We start from the raw sequence: 22,399 nt of genomic DNA on the forward strand, positions 1-22,399 counted from the left end.
TAACATGTGACCAACTTCAAAGTGCTGGACCTCTCTGGCCTTATAATGCTTTTCATTCACCCCATGCTTACATGTTGAGTACCCACTGTGTGCTTGTGGTACAAGGGGAAAGACAACTGAGTCCCAGAAGCTGCAAGAGGAGTGAGCAGTACAGCAGAACTGCCCAGGAGCATGATGGAGCTGAGGGAGGGTGCCCCTTCTAGGCTAGAGAAATGAGAGGTGGTGTGAAAGGCACAGGTCAGGGGCATGTAGGTGTTGCGGAGTGAGCCTGGGGGCCTAACACCTCCACCTCCTCATTAGCTCTGGAGGTGCCAAAGCTGAGGGGGAAAAGTAGTCAACTCTGGTACTTTGGAGGTTTGGGTGAGCCTCAAGTTTGTGGCCACTTTGATATCAGAGCCTACCACCATGTTGCCTTTAGTTGACTCATTCTGGCGGCTTCTATCCTTGCTTTCTTGGAGTACTGACGGGGCTCCCAGGAGCAAGGGGGTTACTGTGGACCTGTATGCTGGTGCTCAGGCTCCCTCTGACATAGGTAGTGTCAAGGCCAAAGAACAAACTGGTGTTTGTTCTACTTCTTCAATATGCCTTTCTAGAGAGCACTCTTTTCAGAGGACTCACACTGGGAGCTGCTGGCCAGACTTGGCCCCTAGGCATGTTTGATTTGGGCCATATAATTTAAACATTTTTTTGAATTGGTTGTCAAAGTTTAAAATTTGGCAAATTTTATGTAATAGTCCAGATTTTTGGCTTCTCTTGAAAAGTAGGAAGATCTGGCAGCCCCAGGCCTGCATTCCTGCCTGTCTCTGGTGGGCTGGAGCTGGAGAGACTGTTCCCTCCAGTGGACTCAAGAGTTTCCATTCCCTGTGGTCTCTCTCATACTGGGTCTTGCTCTTTGCTTCAGCACCTACATAATGCTCCCACAGAGGATTATTTTTGGATTACTATACCTTATATCCTCCTTTCCAGAAATGTAGGGCATTCATCCGTGAGAATGGTCTCCTGTCCAGGAAGTGGTTGTGTGCTTCAGACCCCAGGTGAGGGTTGCAAATTCATCTGTGAGCTTTAGAGTGCCCAGCAGCTGGGAGAAGCCAAGGCACAGACGTGGAAAGGCTCTTTGGCTGTGCCATTTGGTGTAGTTGGGGTAGTCCATTGTGTCCCTGCAAAGCCTGCTCCACAACCCACTCTTCCCTAACACAGTGTCCCACGGGTCTGAGGTGTGCCTGGAAATGCAAAGGTGGAAAGGCTCCCTGTGGGATCATGGTTCTGTGTTCAGAGGAAGTGGCCCCATGGAATAGACCTCAGACAGAGCTAAGTTAGGCCTAATGTCCCGTGTTCAAGCTGTGGGTTGTGCTGCCTCCTACCTCCCTCCACCACATTGGCTGAGTACTTTCTGTATGCTGAACAGGTCCTGACTTTTTAAGCCCACGTTGCTGGGGCATGTCTGACACCACATCCTGCCACGTTCAGACCTCCATAACTAGTGGTTATGAGGATGAGCTCTGATTGCTTATTTTCACAATGGAAATCACAGGAGCAGGACCCCAGAATTGCCAATGTTTTGAGAAAATAAATCAGGTGTAATGGTATATATCTCAAGTGCCAACAACTCAGGAGGCTGAGGCAAGAGGATTGCTGGAAGCCAGGAATTCCCACCAAGTCTGGGTAACATAGTGAGATCTTGTCTCTAAGACAGAGAGTGATATTTCCCAGGTGTCTGGTGCTTACCTCTCCTGTTTCAAGGGGTAAGGTGCTCTCCTAAACTACACGCTGTTGCCGGGTGTATCACAAACTGACTAGGAGTGGCTGTAGCTGTGCTGGCTGGATGAATGCTGGCCAGAGAGCAAGGCATCTTGTGAAGGATCACCAGTTGGGGCCCACTGCAGGCTTTAGACAGGAGTAGAAACTCTAGGAGGGTTTTTCACTCTTCACTGTGGGACCTTCCCCCAGCTCCTGCTCATGACCCCAGGTAGAGTGGCCTGTGGTGATGGATCAAAAAGTTAAGAAAGTCCTCATCACTGTCATATGCACTGGGCCCTAGTTGGCCAGTAAGCCTGTCTGTTCATTAGTATCGGGAAGGTGCCCAGGCTTCATCTTGACACTGCCTGGTCCTCTGTGCCCACTTTATCCCAGAGCCATAGCACGGGGTCTGTGTTAGGGCCTCAGACATCACCATGTGAAGTTTGTTCCAGCTGCTGGCCTGGGCCTCGTTCATAGTTGCAGTCCCACATCCCCTCTCACTGGGTGTTCAGAAGTTCTGCATCCATATTTGGAGATTCGTCTGTGTTTCCCCTTCCTCCCCCAGCCCCTCAAGGTGTCTGCCAGAAGTCTGTATAACTCATATCATCTCCAAGCTGTTATAGTCTATGAGGGCAGAGGATAACTTAGTTATTTTTGAGTACAGATTCTTAGCAGAAGTAAGAAGTGTGGTGGGGGAGTTTTTATACTCGCTGCATGAAATAGACAATATTTCCTGAAACAGGAGATATGAACCTCAAAGAATTTAAAATAAAACATTCATTTTATTATTTTTTTAAAAGAAGGAAAACTAGGGGGGAAAAGTAGAATAGTCAGTCTTTTTATCCTAAGTACAGATGAAATTGATTAAACCTTAAAGACTGGCCTCCGCACACCCGGTTTATTAATTGAAGAATTTCCTCTTACCCAGAATGGGAAGTTCACATTAACATTGAGCTTGCCCTGAGTGCTGGTGACACTTGAGAACTGAACATTTTCCACAATCCTATTTTCTCTTCGGTGCTAGAGGAAATCCTAAAATGGCTAAAATGGGGGAGGGGTAGGGGGAGCAAAACCCATACTTTTAAGGAAGCCTTCTTTCATTTCCTTGTAAAGCATGAAATCAAATTATAGCTCGTGGCCCACAATTATTTTATTTCTACATTTCAAATTCCATTTTCTGCTCCTTCTTGCTGCTCTTGAACAGGGACTGCACTGTTGTACAAAGTCAGCTGAAGAGATTACCCCAGATAGACTGTGACACAGTAGCTTAAGGAAGCAGGCAGCCAGGCTCCCCTGCTGGGTCAGGAGCCAGGCCCCATGAACCCTCCTGCATCCGGAAGGTCCATGGCGTCACTGCTTCTGTCCAGGGAGCCTCTGCTCTGTGTGCAGACCCTGGCTCTACCTCTCACTTCAGAAAGGGCAGCATGTGCAATTTTCAGAGCCTCCCAAGTTCTAGTGGTAGGAGGTGGCACAAGCTGAGGCTGGTACTGACATTCTGCTGGCTTCTGGGAGCTAAAGAAACATGTGTGTTGTGGACTGCAGACCAGCTGTTTCTGCTGCAGTTACCTATCAGGCTTTACTGACTCATGAAAGAAGGGGTGGGAGGCTTAGTGGACCCTCAACTAAGATTCCAGCCGCTCCTCCCAGCTGCTTGTTGACAGTTCTCTATAATGTCCCTCCCAGACATTGGAATCACTTGCCAGTCTAGAGGCTGGGAGAGGTTAACTGAAGGGGCTCCACCTAGGTAGCTGTAGAGAAGCTAACATCAATACTGGTGACAACTTTCCAGTGTAGCTACTTTGGGGTCACCAGCACTTCAGCCAGTAAGCTCTCACCCATGCTCTAAGTAAAGTCAATAAACTCATTGTTTTCCCTGGGAGACTTGGGAATAGTACTTTGGGTTATTGTTATTGAGGCTGGGTAGACGTTGATTATGTCTCTGCCTGGAACTCACCCTGCCCTTCAGCTCTTGGTCAGTAGTGCAGTTTCCTCATCTGTAAATGGGGTGACTTGGTGCCAGGCACTGTTAATTCTGTCTCGGGTCCTTTTTTTTTTCCCAAGCAAATGAATACTTTTATTAATATGTAAGATTTTGTTTTCAACATGGGAAGGGTTCTTTTACTGTGGTCGGTATTACCTCGTTAATCAGTCAGTGAAACACGGGATTTGACTGTGGTTTTACTGAAAATTTTTTTCCCTAGTAGTTCTAGGAGATCTTCTTCTTCTTCTTCTTTTTTTTTTTTTTTAAAAGATTTTATTTATTCATTTATTATATATAAGTACACTGTAGCTGTCTTCAGACACACCAGAAGAGGGCATTGGATCTCTTTACAGATGGTTGTGAGCCACCATTTGGTTGCTGGGAATTGAACTCAGGACCTCTGGAAGAGCAGTCGGGTGCTCTTAACTGCTGAGCCATCTCTCCAGCCCCAGGAGATCTTCTTTTATGTGTGGGTTGTCTGTGCTTATTTGTCTCCTCTTCAATCTCACTTCACCTCCTTCCTCCTTAAACCCATGAGCTTCCTCTCTTCTGTCTTTGCTCAAATGAGCACTGGACAAGTCTCTTCCATTGGCCTGCTGTGTATCCAAGCCACCTTTCCCAGCATAGTTCTGAGCTTGCCTGTCCTGTGTTCTTGCCCAACTGGAAAGCCATTTGCTGTGTTAGGTGTTTGCTTTTTACCTCACATCACTGGATCACGATGGGTTGGAATCCTGTTGTTTGGCTGTGCAGGTGCGCCATGCTCTTATTGTAGGCCAGAGCTGTGGGAGGGCTCAGTCAGCAGTGTGCTGCTAGCCGCTGACCTCTCCGGCACTTTCTGCTAAGGTTTTGGTGTACTTATGAGTAGTTTGAACTTCATTCTGTCTGAGGCATTAAGGTTAGTAGTCTAGTGTGGTTGTTAGGACTTTCTCCAGCCTTTAGATTTGTCATTAATTTTTTATGCAGAAATGTTTGAGTTTATGTTGATGAGTTTATTGATTTCCTGTTTTCACCTGCTATGTACCTTATTTGGGTTTGTCTTACCTTAAAGTTATATTTCTTTCCCCATGACTTTTCTTCTAGTACTTTCGGGTCTTTATGTTTGAAACATTTTGTTTGTTTGTTTTGAGATAGAGTCTTTCTATATAGCCCAGGCTGGCCCAAACTCATAGCAATCTATCTGCCTCTGAGTCCCAAGTGCTGGTGTTAAAAGTGTATGCACCATCATCACTGGCTGAAATATTTTATTAAATTACATTTATTTATTCTGTGTGTCTGCGTGTATGCTTGTGTATATCACGGCAGGCAGGCATGTGCTCAGAGAACAGCTTGCAGAAGTTTGTTCTTTTCTTCCCACTGTGTGGGTTCTGGGAATTATCTTCGTGGCAAGTGCCTTTATTCATTGAACTGTCTTGCCTGCCTTTATGTTTGAAACTTTGATTAATTTGGAATCATGGTGTGAAGTATAAACTGGAGATCAAATTTTATTTTTACCAAGATTCTGGCTGTTGCCCCTTGGTCACAGTTGTGAGGTTGTCCTGATTTATAGATAAAGAGCTTAAAGAGCTTGGAGAGCAATGACTACTCACTCGTGGCTTCTCAGACTACAAAACTGGGCATCCTGTGCGTGCCCTCAGCGCTGCAGCTTTCAGCCAACCCCAGCCTGTATACTCTTCTGGCAATTTTTGCTTTTGGCCAGAGTCCAACTCCTGCTTTTCTTGTCCATCCTGTTGAAGTTTTCCCTTGATCTCTTACATGGCCTCCCTTTGTTGTCCCTCCTCTGCAGACATCGCTGGCGTTGTTCTTCTGTGGTATACTTAGGTGGTGATGAATGCAATGGTCTCAGATGGCACGTGTGTCCCAGGGGACCCTGGCAGATCGCCGTCACTTGAGTCTGCTTTCCTTCCGTTGCCACCTGGAGGACCTTGCCCACCTGTTCCTCGGGATGTCTCCAGGTTCCCAGAGGTCTCAGGAATGTGGGATTCTGGCCAACAGGCAGCCGGCCATAGGAAAAGGGAAAAAAATCTTGAAGTCAGACAACACTTGGCTCTAGTGTTTCTTTGGCTGTTGATGACTGTGCAAGTTGGTTGTCAGGTTTGTCTTTAGGGAAGTAGAAGAGCCTCTACCACATGGGGCTGAAGTGAAGATCAGGGCTAACTGGGAAGTCACAAGTTCAAACCTGATAAGAGCCAACACTGGTGTAAATCCAGGGCAGGGGTTCATTGAAATGATCTGCATAGAGTATAGCTCAAAATTCATCTCTCCTTAAGGGATCCTCTCCTTCTCTATGTTAGCTATAAGCCCAGTTTTAACCACATCTGATAATTTGTAGATTTACGTGGACTTCTTGAATGGTTGGTGGTGGCCATGCATCCACACCTCACAACACTATGCAGGCTAAATGACCCCTGTCCCAAACTCAGGCTTGGCTCTGTCTAGTTCTTTCTAATAGTGGCTGCTGCTTTGGGACTTTTGGCTTACTGGACAGCCCACAGATCCCACTGGACCTGGGTTGGCTCTACTCCCACCCTGGTATTCTGAGGATGGACACCTGGACCACTTGGTCCACTTGGTCGTCCACCTCAGGAACAAGAGGCCTTGCTGCTTCTTGCATCCCAAGTTCTGGGTGATGGGGAGATGTCACTGTCACCTGCTCAGCCTTTCCCACAGGTCTCTCCACCAGGATTTGGCTCAGATGTTTGGAAGACCCCACCTTTTTAGGTCAGTTGACACAATAAGGATTCCCATCCCAGTGGCAGACACAGTGCTTCAGGCTGCCACTAACACCTAATGCCCAGCAAGCAGACACAGCACATTCTGCTTGCTAGGAAGTGGTGGTAGCATTCCTTTCATGTTACATTGAGTGATGTACCCAGGCCCATGAGCAACACAGGAATCCAAGGGTCTCACAGAAGTCCCGTACCACTCAGGCTTGTCCTAGTTCAGGGAAACTATTCAAAGAGCAGAAATCAGAAATATACCAGCCATGACACATTAGATTCTCCTTAACAGAGCCAAATGGCCACAACATAATATAAAATCTATCCCTACCACATACACACAGCTGAGAGTCAGTGTAGCTACAGCTGCAACCTGTGATGACATCTGACCAGTGTTGGTTTCTGCCTGTTAGCAAGGTGCTTTCGGAGAAGTTATCTAACTTGCCGGAGTCATAATCCTATTTACTATAAAATAGAGAGACAGGTAGTATAATGAGTAATGAATTAATGCAGTACAGTGATGATAGGACATCCCTTGACCGGCCAGGAGCCTCATCTAGGCATGCCCTCTGGACACGGCCTCTATCCTGAGCATCTATAGGAGCAGGAGCCTGTGTATATGTACTGCCCATATTCACTTAGGTTTTGTGGTACTGGGCTGAGATCTTGCTGGCATGATATGGGGTATTCTGATGGAGCAATGTCAGTGGACTGCGCTTCATTCCCTCAACATCTTTGCTCCTTGACCTTGACAAGATTGTCAACCTTTCTGAGCCTTATTCAGAAGGCTCTTTATCAATCTCTTTATTGCAGGATGGGGTGCAGCTAGACCAAGAGGAGCATAGCCCTCCACAGCACATGTAACATAGCAGTTGTAAAAATAGAAACACGATGGCTGCAGACACTCCGGAGGGCTGCTATGGCCAGGCACCATCCTAACATAGGTGCTGTCATCATGTCCCTTCTACAGAGGGGAGAGCTGGGGTGCTAGTTCCTAGCACCCACATCAGGTAGCCCAGAACCATCTATAACTCCAATTTCAGAGGATCAGATGCCTGTGACCTCTGCAAGATGCACACACACACACACACACACACACACACACACACACACACACACACACACTGCACATGGAGTTAAAAATAATAAAAATAAAATCCTTTAAAAAAATAGAATTAAGTTGCTACCATAGCTTCACAGAGATGACAACAGTAGATTTACCCAGTCACTGGGTGCCTGAAAAGTCAACAGCGGAAAACAAACTTTTTATTATTTTAAATTTAATATTATTTCTTCTTCTTAGAATGCCTGCTCCTTTTGATTTTTTTAAAAAAATACTATTTTACAGATGCTAAAATATGTTTAGTTTTTTATATCATTTTCCTCAGCCAAAACATTGTTTTCTGAACAGTTTTTCCCCTTCAATCCTTGAAAGAAATTATATCTCACAGATAAGTCAGACTTTGTTAAATGCTGACCTTTGTAAGTTTTTCATTATTTTTATTTTTGAAATGATTAAGATATGTAATCTACAGAATTGAAGATTGTAATTTTTTAAAGTAGGGAGAAACTTTAACCCTGTCATAATTGCTCTGCAAACCTTTCAAGGGTTCTGTGGTTGGGATGGCTGATGAAAAGCCCTGATAGATGGCTAAGTATAGAGGGTCCCTTGTAAGCCTTGGGTTTTTGTCCTATTTCCCACCCACTCACTCACTCTGTCCCTCTAGTTTCAGGGTGATTTTCTACCCTGGGTTCATGGGAATTGGGAGGGACATTGTCTGATTCATTCCATGAACATACTAGGGAGTTTGAAAAGGCAAGACAGGCTGGCCAGTTGTATCACTTCCTGTTGCCTGATCAAATGTCTGATGAAGAAATGGGAGGAACTAGGAGCTGCTGCTGGACACTGGGTATTTGCCTGGAGCTGACCCCAGTTTCCAGCAGTGCCCTTGTTCTTGGAGCGACAGTCAAGTGGCCCTGACCTCTGCTCTCCTTAGAAGTTCCCGGTGCTGGCCATGCTGCAAAGAATCTCCTGGAACAGAGCTGTGTGATTGCAGCAACAAAGGCCACTTGTGGGTGCCAGCTAAGACTGTAGATGAAGCCTTGCTGGCTCCTGGTCCTTGGGTACTGGCTACACCAAGCACCTGGGTGTGGTGCTCAGTTCTATTTTTTCATCCTCAAGGTGGATGAGGAAGGGCCTGCTGTGTGGAGCTCATGAGTTAGCTGGAGCTCATGAGCTAGCCTCTCTAGCAGCCAGGCAAGTGAGGCTCTGTGGATAGTTTTATGTACTGATAGAAAATTGGATTTAAAAAAACAGAACAGAGGAGTGGGTAAGCTAACCTTGCTTAGTTCATCCTAACAAGGGCTTATTAAACTGTGTCATAGCAGGCTCTTATGCTTTACACAAAGATTGAAAGACCAAGCTTGAGGTGAGAACTCAGCCTGGGGTGAGCTGGCCCAGGACCATGGGCAGTAAGGCAGAGGTGAGCTTTAATATAGGGTGCCGTGGTTCTCAAATGGAGCCTGGGTGGGAGGACAGCAGATGAGGGGTTCAGATCTCTGCTCTGATGCATTCACTGTGTAACACAGACAGTCATTCTGTGTCTACACAGTTCTCTTTTCCTCACCTGTGAAGTCCTTGTGGGGCTGATGTTCTGAGAACCTGGATAGTTGGAATTAGCCCAGTACCAGTGTTCTGCACTGAGTCTGTGCAGACAGGTGCCCAGGCCATGACCCACATCCTCTACATGGTTTGCCTACAGACTTTAGTTCCTCGAGTGGCTGAAGAGCCAACCACATGACCCTGGAACCAGGCCCAAGGCTTAACTATTTGTGGGGACATTTGTAGGTGGCTAGATGCATCTTATTAGTGAGATGAGTGCCGGCTTATCTCATAGGAGACAAGGGAATACATACAACTAGGGGCAAGGTTTTGTAGCCCGTGGTGGCAGGCCATAGTAAAACTACCACTGGTTAAAAAGAAGGAAGACCACATTGATGAGCTTGTGTGTTTAGGGGTCAATGGGGTCTTTTAATAGGAAAGCAACTCTGTCAGGTCTGTGTTCCATTCTTTAGCTTAAGTTCTTGTAATATTACTAGATTTTAATGGATTCCTTATACTCCTATTTGAAATGAAATGGAATAGTGTGTGTGTGTGTGTGTGTGTGTGTGTGTGTATTTCATTCCTACCACTCTTTCTCATTCTTTTTTTTTTGCATTCCCTTGGATACCTCTTATGTTGAAGCAAATGCTCATTCCTCTGCAGTGCACACATAGGCACAGTTAGAAAACACCTTACTTTGGCCTGTGTTCTTCCCCCCACTGCAGACTATTATACAGTAGTAAAAGGATCCTATTCTATTTCATGGTGTACCTACCTATTTTTTTTTCTTTTTTTTGGAGCTGGGGACCGAACCCAGGGCCTTGCACTTGCTAGGCAAGCGCTCTACCACTGAGTTAAATCCCCAACCCCGTACCTACCTATTTTAAGTGTGTTCCATACATTTGCATGGTCTCCAACTCCAGTAGCAATAGATGTGTTTTGTGTCCTATGTGTTTATGAACTTGGCTGGGTCAAAGATTATATGCATTTTCTTTTCATTTTATTTTACATATATTGGTGTTTTGCCTGCATGTATGTCTGTACACTATGAATATAATACTCTTGGAGGCCAGAAGAGGGCATCAGATCTCATGAAACTTGAGTTATAAGACAGTTGTGAGCCACCCTTTGGTTGCTGGGAATCAAACCCTGGTCCTCAGCAAAAGCAGACAATATTGTTAACTGCTGGGTGATCTCTCCAGCTCCAGTTACATACAGTTTGGTACTTGTCTCCAAGATGTTTTCATATCAGTCTGAAGGTCTCCAGCACTGTGAATCAGTTATACATTTTTAGCAAGTTCTTTTGGATGTTCCAAAGTTCTAAAGGATGGATTGTGGAAAGTCAGTCTAAGGCAGCATCCCAGATTGACTAGAATTGGAATGGAGATGGTTACCAGAGGCAAGATAGTAACCATTGCATAGTGGGGCCTTTCCCTTCCATTCTGTGGAAAACTGTTGGGTTGTGAAATGCCTTCTGTTCATAGAAACAGGAGAGGCAGTGTCTCTCTCTCACAGCAGCAAGAGGGAGCTAGGGCACTGCCTACCAACCAGTGACTAAAACAAGTGGCTTGTTTGACGCTGCTGCATGCACCTGCCCTTCCAGCTGTATTGTATCCCTACCTGACCAGGCAAGATAGAAGAAGAGGCTGGCAAAAGAGGACACCTTGGCCATGTCAGGCCTGCCTGCACTCACACACGCTGCCGTTTCTTGGGGCCAGGGCTTTAGCTCGTACCAAATAGAAGGCCCCTGAGTGCAGTAGTCTGATTATTTTAGCAATTTCCTTTGGTGCCAGGTGGCCATGTGACCTAGAGCATGTACTGCAGTGTTTTGAGCTTTTCTGCACCTGAAACAGGGTAACAAAGATTGAGCATTGCCAGTGTGGCAACCAAGGACAGAAGACCTTTACATAGTGCCCCTCTGCCCCAGTAGTAGATGGGGTTGGTCATCAGACTCACTTTCCGAGCAAGCTTCTTCAGACTCGCTAGTGATCATAGTGTGGTCCTGAAAAATCCCTGTGAGGAGGTCTTGTAAACTGAGGATATAATTACCATTTATTTCAGAGGGGGAGGTGTCTCTTTTCCTGCTTTCCCTAACTTATACCTTTTTTCTTTCTTCTAAATTATTGAAAATGCCTCCAACTTCCCTTACAGAGGGCAAGAGGGCATAGTCACTCTGCTTCTAAACACTTGTGCTTCTAACATAGTAGCTGACACTTTCCTATCACTGACACCTCTGTCATATGAGCACCTCCTATTGTCCAGCTCAGACGTGCTATAAATGTATACACAGCCAGCTGTGCATACAGCAGTTCTGGGTGATCCAACATCCTAGGAAGAACAGAAGCTCCATAAACAGGGTCTAGGACCAAAGGTAACAGATGGTGAGCATCAGACTTTGAAGCAATTGTAGGCAACCCAGTACTGTGGGGAAAAGCACTCTGAATGACCCTCTTACCCCTCCATACATTGATGGGGGCCTGTACTTTTTTTTTTTTTAAAGATTTATTTGCTTTATGTATGTGAGTACACTGTCACTATCTTCAGACACACAAGAGGGCATTGGATTCCACTACAGATGACTGTGAGCCACCATGTGGTTGTGGGAATTGAACTCAGAACCTCTGAAAGAGCTGTCAGTGCTCTTAACCGCTGAGCCATCTCTCTAGCACCGGGGCCTGTACTTTTAATAAAAGCCTTGCTGTCTTTCTTAGTAAGGGCAGGGAGCTAGGTATTAGAGTCTTTACTGCTCAACATCTCTTATTGAGTGACATGAAAATGAGCAATGGTCCAACAGGGAGGTGGAGAGCTCTGGAGCCAGGCATTCCTTACCAAAACTCAGCCCTACTGTGCACAGCCATGGGACCCTGAGAAGGCCTTCAGTTTCTTTGCCTCTCTTGGTGCTCTTTTGGCTGGATGAGGTTATACCTGTCTGTATACTCACTTGGATTGGTCAGGAATAACAGCCATTCCTCTTAGTCTGCCCACTATTGCAGTGCTTTGCTGGGATTAGGATGGTGACTTTCTGTGAGGCTCACTAACCCAACTCTTCTCCTAACCTTCCTTTTATTGCCCCAGGTGCCCAGATCATTGATTTGATGATGCTCGTGATTGATGTGACCAAGGGAATGCAGACACAGTCCGCAGAGTGCCTTGTGATCGGCCAGATTGCCTGCCAGAAGCTGGTTGTGGTGCTGAACAAAATAGACCTGTTAGCAGAAGGGAAGAGACAAGCAGCGATTGACAAAATGACCAAGAAAATGCAGAAGACTCTTGAGAACACCAAGTAGGTTTGCTAATGAGAGTTCATGTGTAAGGTGGCTTCTTGTTTAACACTGGGGCAAGCAGGTCAGCCTCACATCCTGGTAAGCGGAGTATGCTTGTTCACCGCTGCTACTGCATTAAGCAAGACTAACATGCTTTTTAAGATTCCAGAAAGCACTGGAGCATTAGGAAATGGGGTGCCCTCACTTGTGGGAGAAGCACAGGTGGAGGCTGGTCTCTTCTGGTGAACAGTCTTCAATCCGTCTCTTCTGAGCTCTGATATATGCCCCTGTGTATGTACTGAGAGTCAGGTACAGGGCTACACTTTAGACCTCAGATGTGTGCCCAGCTTTCAAGGCCTTGGAACCTAGGGCATGGGTCACATGCATGTAGCTCCATGAGAACTCAGGCATCAGTGCTGGAGCCTGGGTATCATGTTCTCCAACCACCTGCTTTGTGATGCCTGCACTGTCGACTCAGGACAAAAATCACAGAGCTTTGCAAACGGGTGGACTGCTGCTGCTGCTGCTGCTGGCAGCCATAGCACTTACAGCTTTATCTTGAGAGCGTGAGAGACAGCAAGATCCACAGTAAGAGAGTGAGAGTGTCAGAGAGAGAGAGAGAGAGAGACAGAGACAGAGAGTTAGAGAGAGAGACAGAGATAGAGATAGAGACAGAGAGATCATGTTCATAAAGAAATCTGACCTGGGTAATCAAATGAGGTTTTGCATCGGGCCATCACTGGCTACAGGGGAAAGCTAGCCTGTTTGGCAAATCAGGCCCTGGGAGAAAAAAAGAGGAGGTGGGTCAATGGGTTGTGGGGTTTTCCCAGTGATAAAAAGACTGTCTGTGGTTGAGGTCATGAAAGAGGGAGGAGGTAAGATGTAGGAAAGATGTAGGAAACTCCAGTTGCCTCTTTGCAGATGGGACAGCAAGGTATCAGAGCTATGGGCAGAGTTAGGAAGTAAGAGGTAGAAACCACGGGGCTATAAGCCATCTGTTTGTTCAGGGGGCCACAGAACTTACTGATTCTGATGTGGGCAAGAAAATGAGTTAGTCACTTTGCTGAGCACACAGAGCTGGCATGCGTTGCTGTTTGATGGCTCTCTCTCTGTCTCTGGCCATTCCTTTTGGTCAGTTCTGAAGAGCCGTCACTGGGAGACAGGGCTTCCTCCTCTGTGCTATGTTGCCTGAGACAATATCCTCTTCCCGTGCCTCTCCTTCTCCAGCCTGTGGAGGGCAAGCAAGTAGAGAGTGTTTTTGTTTCCCTGTCATAAAGATTGATATGCCTTCCCATTTATGATTTTCTTTCTGATCCAACACCTGCAGCTCTCCCTCAGAATGCACAAGTTGGTTAAATTAAAGCTTCAGTCCTGTGAATGGGCCATATATGTCATAAAAGATTTCCTTGCTCTGCCTTTTGTTAGCAAAATTCATCAATCTGATAAAATCGACACATTGAGATAAGTGTTGCATAAGAATTCAGACTTCGTTATTCCTAACGGAAGTGGATATGAGACTGTACAAAGGAAGATAAAAATTATATCTTCTTTTTAGTGAGTTATTGATCTCCCTGCCGTTTGATTTACTTGTCAGAAAGGGGCGAACACATTTTTGGAGACTTGCATGAACCCCAAAAGCATCAGCTCACTTACTGCATGGACGGGGCCTTGAGGAGTCCAAGGGCACTTCCGAAATACTTTCAGCTCTGACCAATCACAGGGAGGGGAGAGTGTCCCTTGTTTTCAAGTCATCTTTCTTATTTTAATGTATTGGCTGGTGGCCAAATTATGAACTTTACCATACTGAAAGAGGAAATTGTCCTCAGAGAGGTATCTGAGCTCTCCCTCTCTTCCCATACCCAGAGGCCCAGCAGCAGAGGGCAGGGCTCTTGCTTGTGGTGGAGTTCTGGGGCCCTGTGCCCAGGCTGGGTTTGAAGAGCTCTGCTGCATCATTTTCAGTGGTCATTCCCTTCCGTTTGCTGTCCTTGTTAACTAAATGTGACGAACAAAAATGTGGAAAGGTGGACCCCAGCATGGTCAAAACCTGGAAAATGTTTAAGACAAAACATTTTTCTCTACTTGAAGTTTCAATTTTAATAGAAGATGTTGAAAATAAAGCAAATTAATTAAAGGGCAGGGCTACCTAATGATTTTTTTAAATAGTCCCTGCTGACATTTGGGCTTATGATCTCCTGTCTTTTTAGATGTATAGCATTGCTCCCACACTTATTGATCCCAGTTCTTTGGAGGCTGAGGCAGGGGGATTTAGAGTTTGAGTTCAGCTGGGATGACAGGTATGTGACACCTACACTTGTCCAAGTCCTTTTGTTTTGTTGTTGTTTTGGGTTTCTGAGTTGTGGTAGAATACACTGGACTACATTTTACCATCTGTAGGTGAGTAACCCAGTGGCTCGATGCAGTCAGCATGTGTGTGCCCACCTAGACCTGTCCATCATCCTTGTCAGCTACTCCTAGGCAAGAACGCCCCTCCTAACCCCGTGCACACTCTTCTCTGCTCTCTGTTGTGATGATTTGCCTGAGCTGACCTGTAGTCCTGTATGGATTTCATAGAGCATTTAAGTTTTGTCTGTGTTAAGCTGATTCAGGATACTGTTGCCAAAGGCTTGCTTTGTTTTATTTGTGCTATGCGTTCATCTCCATCTCCCCACCTTTCCCCTGCCATTGATGGGCCGCAGGCTACTCTTAGCTGTTGGAATGATGAACTGCTGTGAACTCTGGTTTCAGTCCTTCTGGAGCTATGTACCCAGGCATCTAGGAGTTGGAACAGGCTTGTTTGGAGTCCGTAACTATCTTCTGAGGCATTGCTGAGCTGCCCCCATAATAGCTGTCCCATTCACATTCCCAACAGCCATATATGAGGGCTCCAGGGTGTCCATAGTCTCTCAACATTTGCTGTTTTCCCTGAGTTAGCATCTCACTGTGCACCCTAAGCCTACCTGCAACCTACAGCAAAACTCTCGCCCCAGTCTCTCACTTAAGTGCTGAGATTAGAGGTTTAGACCACGCCACCTGGCTGTTAGCATTTCTTCCCTAGCCGCCTTTACCTTGTAAGAAGTCACCTAACTGCAGTTAGAGTTTGCATTTCTATTGTGGCTGGTGCTGAGCATGTTGTTGGTCGCCTCTGGATTTTTGTAGAGAAATAGCTGATTATATTCTTTGTTAAGCTTTAAAATGAGTTGTTTTTCATTGTTGAATTGTAGGTTTGCACATTAATCTCTTATCTGAGATATGATTTGAAAATATTTTCTCCCATTTTGTAGGCTTTTTACTTTCTTTAATATACACAAGTTCTGAGTCCTGATGAAATCTTATTGCTGCTGTCGTCTGGTTTTGGAGTTAAAGCTGTGGGACCATTGTCAAATCCTATGGTATGAATGTGTTTCCCGGTGTCATCTTCTAGCTGTGGTTTTAGCTCTTATGTCTGCGTTGTTGATCCATCTGAGTATCTTTTGCGGGCTGTGAGGTAAGAGTGAGCTTTCTTCATTTACATGTAGCTTTTCCAGCACCATTCATTGAAACAATATTCTTTCCTTTTATCATTGCTAAAAAATTAACCCACCATCTAGGCTTAGCCCTTGGCTTCCTGCTCTTGTATTAGCTCCTTCTGTGGCTGTGATAAAACACCAGGACCAAGGCAGCTTATAGAAGAAGAGTTTATTTTTTGGCTTACTACTCCAGAGGGATAAGAAGAATCCATCATGGCAGAGGCATGGCAGCAGAGGCAGGAAGTTGAGAACTCATGTCCTCAGATGCACAAGCTGGAAGCAGAGAATGTGAGCAGAAGAGCACAAAGCATTCATTCCCAAAGCCAACCCCAGGGTGCTTCCTCCAGCACAGTTGCACTGTCCAAGCCTTGCCAAACTGTGCCACCAACTAGGACCAATGAGACAAAATATCTAAGCCTATGTGGAAATTCTCACCCAATGCACTGAAAATGTATTCCAGTCATTTATATTCCTCTTATGGGAGTTCCTCACCACTTTGACAGCTAGCTTCCAGGTGGGTTTCAGAGTCAGGAAAAAGAGTCCTCATACCTCTGACCCTTTTGAAACTGTTCTGGCTGGCTGGACTTGTACAATCTGTATGGATTTGAGGATCTGCTTGTCCCTATCTCCGAAGAGGTTGCTTAAGTTTTGATAGGGATCTGAAGGCAACTTTGGCACATTTGATACCTAAAACAGTATTCTCTCCCAACCCACAAACACTGAACATCTCCCCATCTTCTAGATCAGTGGTTCTCAATCTGTGGGTTGCAGCCCCTTGGGGGTGGGTGGCCTGAATGACCCTTTGATAGGGGTCACATATCAGGTATCATGCATATCAGATATTTACATTATGATTCATAACAGTAGCAAAATTGCAGTTCTGAAGTAACAACAAAATGATTTTATAGTCAGGGGTCAGCACACCATGAGGAACTGCATTGACGAGTCACAGCACTAGGAAGGTTGATCTTTGCTCTACATCTTTGATTTCTTTCCTCAGTGTTTCATAGCTTTCATTGTTCAGGTTCTCCTGTAGCTGGATTTATCTCCATTTAATTTTGCAGATACTTTTAGTTTCACTTTGGATTGTTTATCTCTAAAATATGAAAATAACTAATTTTTATGTGTTAATGTTATATGAATTCATTTTCTTTAAAATAATCATTGTAATTATGCCTTTTTTTTTTTGTTGTTCGTTTGTTTGTTTTTCAAGACAAGGTTTCTCTGTGTAACCCCAGTTGTCCTGGAACTCACTCTATAGAGTAGGTTGGCCTGAGACTCACAGAGATCTGCCTGCCTCTGCTTTCTGAGTGATGAGGTTAAAGGCATGGGCCACCACAGCTGGCTATCATGTTCCATTCTGGTTTTAGTTTGCAGGTGACTACTGAGGTAACTGACAGTAAGCATGTGGACTTACACATCTGTGATTTTAGCATGCATGTTTTGTCTCTTCGCCTCTTGGCATTTTAACCTTCCCTTTTGCTTTTCGGGAGTATTGATGTCTGAGGATCTTGCTAACCCTTTGCCCATCACACTTGCTACAAACAAGGCTGTAGCATTTGTTCCAACCATTTTAGTTACTTTTGTTTCAGCATCTCAACTTTCTAATTTTCATGTAGTCAAACTCTTTGATTGTTTTTCTTTGTGATTTCTTTATCTCTGAAAGCATTTAAAATTACTCTTGCATAAACATTTATCAATGTTAACAGAAATCAGAATAGAAGATAAAAATGTACTCACAATCTCCCCAATGCAGCAAATTAAAATGCTTCCTCAGAGGATCCCTGTCAATCTCCCCCACATGGACATAATTGGAGGCACTTGTTATCATCACATTGACACTGCTCAGTGTTCTGGGCTTTTCTGTTTACTTTTTCACTAAGTGTTATCATCTGACAGCACCCTTGATGCATCTTTCTTGCAGAGTCCTAGTTCTTTCTTCTCTTAACTACTTTATATTTCTCTTTCTTTTACGGCCAGCTTAGAGCCCTGCGTTCCCCAGGCTCCCCCGATCTTTACACCCTCCCTAGAGTTGGCCTTACTATCAGTCTCCAGGGATTCGTTTGTGACTTATGGACTCTGTGGGCCTGCCTCATACTGATGCTGTGGCCAATCGCCACATGCCCTTGGGAAATACTTCCTCCCTGAGGTGCTGTTCCTCTGTGAATTGGGAGCTGGTGAGTTCAGCTTCACAGCCTTTCTAGGAGAAGTGTTGGCAGCCTTCTTATAGCAGGTCCTTAGCAGGGAAAACTGTGATGGGGAAGTGTGGCACTACGCCAGGGTTCCCACACACAGGTCATTAAGTTAGCTGGCTCACACAGCTACCCAGGAGGGCAGTTTTGCAACTTGCTTGACTGCTGAGAAAACAAGACTTGATAAATGAAAGCCATTTCAGAAGTCTACTATCCCAAACTTAAAATTTTCATTTAGTTTGCTTAGATTTCTTTTTTACATGGCTTATAAATTCATATATATGTAATATATGGTGTATATGTGTTGTTGTTATCTAGGACTGTATGTTTGTGGAAGTCAGGCTGGGTGCACAGTTGATGCGTCTGTGTCAGTGAGCACTAAGATAGAGCTGTGTGCGTAGACTGGAGGAGATGGGAGTGGTTAGGAGATGCTCTTCAATGCTCCTGGTGTCAGCCATGACTTCATTACAGGGCTGAGGGCTGCCATCTGGTTAGAGCCCTTCTTCTAGAACCTCACAGCAGCCTAGAGATTCCTGGACAGCTCTCCTCTTTGTGCCAAGAGCCAGGGTGGCACATATGCAGCAGGCCAAGAAAACAGTACAGCTGTCTCAGTCTGACGAAAATGGTCAGGCACCCACAGTGTGTTGCCCAGAAGGGTCTGGACAAAAACCACTGAATTTCCAGATACTTTATGGTAAATCCTTGGAGCCCTCTGCATGATATACACATCACACACACACACACACACACACACACACAGAGAGAGAGAGAGAGAGAGAGAGAGAGAGAGAGAGAGAGAGAGAGAGAGAGAGAGAGAGAGAACACGAGAGCACACTAGGCCCTAGACCTGAAGCTGGAAGCAGAGCCAGTTTGCTGCTGGGTTCCAGTTCCAGGGTTCTGGCACCTACAACAGAGTTTCCTTACCCTGTTTCCTATGTAGAAAGTGCCAGACTCTGGCTCTTGAAGGACTGATGGTACTCTAGGCCTCTGGCAGCCCTGCCCAGCTCTAACTTCTCTGTTGTAGGAACCCAACTCCTAGGTATTGGGATTCTTTGCTGAGCATGTGCCTAGTTCTGTGTATAGAGCAGGGCTGAGGTGTTCACTTTTTTTTTTCTTTTTTGATTTTATGCCTTAGGGAGAGGCCTGCAGGTGCATGAGCCCAAGAAGGCAGGGACTTTTCTTGAGGACATGAAGGACATATATAGGAATAGGCTTTGGTGATGTCAAGAAGCAGAGATCAGAAGAAAGCATCTATTTCTGTTAGTGTCACACAGAGGTAGAAACCTTGGCAAAGGCTCCAGCCCCTTGCTTGTCCATGGCTCCAGGAATCCTTGGGTTTAGTTGTGTGTCATTTGTACAGCCTGGCACAAGTGGGATTTCATTAGAACCTCACTTAAGTTAAGGAAGGAGACTGTTATAAGAAAACCAGGTGGGAGGAGGGGGAGGATAAAGGGGGGGGGAGGAGACAGGGGAGAAGTACAGAGGGCTAGGAAATTGAACAGAGGTGTGTAGCCAGGGAGGGAGGAGGGAGGAGGGAGGGAGGGAGGGAGGGTGGGAGTGGAGAACCAGAGATAGCCACTAGAAAGTCCCAGATGCCGGGGGGGAAGTGAGAGGTTCCCAGGACCCAATGGGGCTGACATTAGCTGAAATACACAACACAGAGAAAATAGAACCTGTAGAGACCATATCCAGGGGATAGGCACAGCCTTTGTTTGAGGGATGGGGCCACCCAACCATCTCAACAATTTTAACCCAGAATTGTTCCTGTCTAAAGAAAATACAGGGACCAAGAGTGGAGTAGAGACTGAAAGAAAGGCCATCCAGAGACTGCTCCACTTGGGGATCCATCCCGTATACAGACACCAAACCCAGACATTACTGCTGATGCCACGAAGTGCTTGCTCACAGGGGCCTGATATAGCAGTTCCCCAGAGGTTCTGCCAGAGCCTGACTAATACAGATGTGGATGCTCTCAGCCAACCATTGGACTGAGCCACAGGGATGCCAATGGAAGAGTTAGGGGAAGGACTGAAGGAGCTGAAGGAGATTGCAACCCTATAGGAAGAACAACAATATCAACTAATTGGACTCTCCCTCCCCACCAGGGCTCCTAGGAACTAAACCACCAAACCTTTGCCAAGGTTTCTACCTCTGTGTGACACTAACAGAAAAGATGCTTTCTTCTGATCCCTGCTTCTGGACATCACCAAAGCCTATTCCTATGGTGCAGCCCATGGCTCCAGCTGCAGATGTAGCAGAGGATGGCCAGAGGACTTGTTCTTAAAGAGAAGCAAAATCTAGGCTGTAGGAAGGCCTGCAGAGGTTCTGAGAAGTCAGCAGATAAGGTTGAGCGAGGAGCAGACTTGGTCAAAGGAACTTCAGAAGGCTCAAGATGGGTAGTGGGGTCTAGTGGTGCTGAGTTCTTCCCAAAGCTATTCCCTTCAGTGACCTCTTCTTGGGCCCCAACCAGGGTAGTAGGGGTAATGGCAATGGCCCAGGGTCCTGAGAAAGGAAAAGGCCGGTGACTTGGAGTGCGTTACTCACACTGTCGTGCAGGCAGATTGAGGTGGCACAGCTGACACGGGTGTTGGAGAACATTAACTTGGTTATCTCTAAATCTTTCTTACCTGTTTCAAGAAAATGTCTCAGCTCGGTCCTGCCATGTCTTTACAGCACCCCCAAGTTTAACCAAACTCCGTGCCTTCAGTGGGAAACAGTATCTAGCTAGACTCTAATAGCTTTGTTTTGTTTTTCTTGTGTTTATTTTTGTAGCTTCAGTAGTAGAAGTTTTTTTTCCCCCCAGAGACTGGGCTGCCATTAGTTAATTCAAAAAAATCCGTTAGAGCAGAGGATAATTTTAAAAATGACACCTCATACCTTAAGCATAATATTTTCACTGAAAACACTTGTATTCGTGTTCACTTAATAGAATCAGTGTCTAAGTGGCAGAAGAGTAAGCACATTCATACACTCCAGAGCCTCTTCCTCCTCTGTGGGTGCTTTGCTGGCATCTGTCCCGCCTGTCTAGGGTGTCTTTGCGGTGTGAGCACATCTGTATTTGGAATTTGGGGCATCTCCTCTTCATGGTCTGATTTTCAAATATGTATGTTTCCTGCTTTGTGTGTAATTTCAGCTTTCCACAAATGGTCACTCTCATTGTCTTGGATTACTTGGATGAAGTGCTGTGTGGGTAGGATATGGGGGAGAGGACAGGTCTTCATGGTTCACCTAGGTACCAAGAACTATTACGGATAGGGACTTTCCAACCCCTCTGTCATGACCCCACAATGTGGATGTTGCTTCTTGAGACCACTTTGATGGAAGAAATTCTTAAAGCTGGACTGGCTTCAGTAGCTTGTTCTAGGTCACACAGCTAGTGAATGATGGGAAGTGTTTCAGAGCCAGCTCTGTGTAAAGTGCCCAACCTATGTTCTGTGGCTAGATTAAGAAGAGTAACAAAGCCTTATCTAGTATGTGAAGTGCTCAAACCAATAGAATCATTATATGATAATTGTTGGGAACTCAGTTACTCTTTTTATTTTGGAAGGGCTAATGTAATTTTCTGATTGTATCATGAGAAAAGTCTCATTTTGTGTTAACAAATTTCAACATATATAAATAATTTTAAGTTACAAACTATATGTTGTTAAATACAAGTAAATGTCTTAATAGGAATCATTAATAAAGTTTTGAGTCAGAATTTTAAAAGCCAGTTACATGATAAGTATAATTGTAACATCTAATATTCTGGCCATTTTCTGTTATGTTTAAATTACAACAGAAACACCTGCATATCCATGTTCATGCAACAATATTTACAATTACCTGAGTTATGGGATCAGCCTAGGTATCTGTCAACAGAATAGATAAAACAAGTGTGGCTATATATGCCCAGTGGAGTTTTGTTCAGCCATAGTGAAATTATGTCATTTGCAGGGAAATGGATGCAACCAGAGATCATCAAATTTAGTCAGACACAAAAATGCATGGCATGCACTTTCCTCTCATTTGTAGACCCTAGATATCATTTAGACCATAAGACCATAGTGGATATGTGAGACGGAAGTAGACATGGAACTATGTGTGACAGAAAGGAGAGAGTGGTGGGTAAGTGTGTCCAGTCACATGGCATTCATGAACGGAAGGTCTGTGAATCCTATCGCTATGCACCTTAGTTAGCCCTCCCTTTCAATTTGATACAACTTAGAGTCATCTGAGAGGAGAAGAGACGCCTCTAAGTTGAGGAATTGTCTACATTAGATTAGGTTGCTTGGTGAGCATGTTTGTGAGTAATTGGCTTGATTTATCTTTGTGTTTTAAATTATGTAGGATTGTGCTCATGAATAGAAGACATTGGATTCCCCTGGAGTTGAAGTTACCCCCAGCTGTGTTCTGCTACAT

General features: G+C 45.2%; 1 protein-coding gene across 1 annotated transcript in view; it reads left to right on the forward strand.

Moving 5' to 3' along the window:
* The window catches only part of Eefsec (eukaryotic elongation factor, selenocysteine-tRNA specific), a 192,777-nt gene that overhangs the window by 61,228 nt on the left and 109,150 nt on the right, over positions 1 to 22,399 (forward strand). The window contains exon 2 of the mRNA XM_032906135.1: positions 12,113 to 12,320. Coding sequence (XP_032762026.1) covers positions 12,113 to 12,320 — 208 coding nt within the window. The remainder of the gene's footprint in view (positions 1 to 12,112; positions 12,321 to 22,399) is intronic.

The sequence above is a fragment of the Rattus rattus genome, chromosome 6 (genome assembly GCF_011064425.1).
Source record: "Rattus rattus isolate New Zealand chromosome 6, Rrattus_CSIRO_v1, whole genome shotgun sequence".
Taxonomy (NCBI): Eukaryota; Metazoa; Chordata; class Mammalia; order Rodentia; family Muridae; genus Rattus; species Rattus rattus.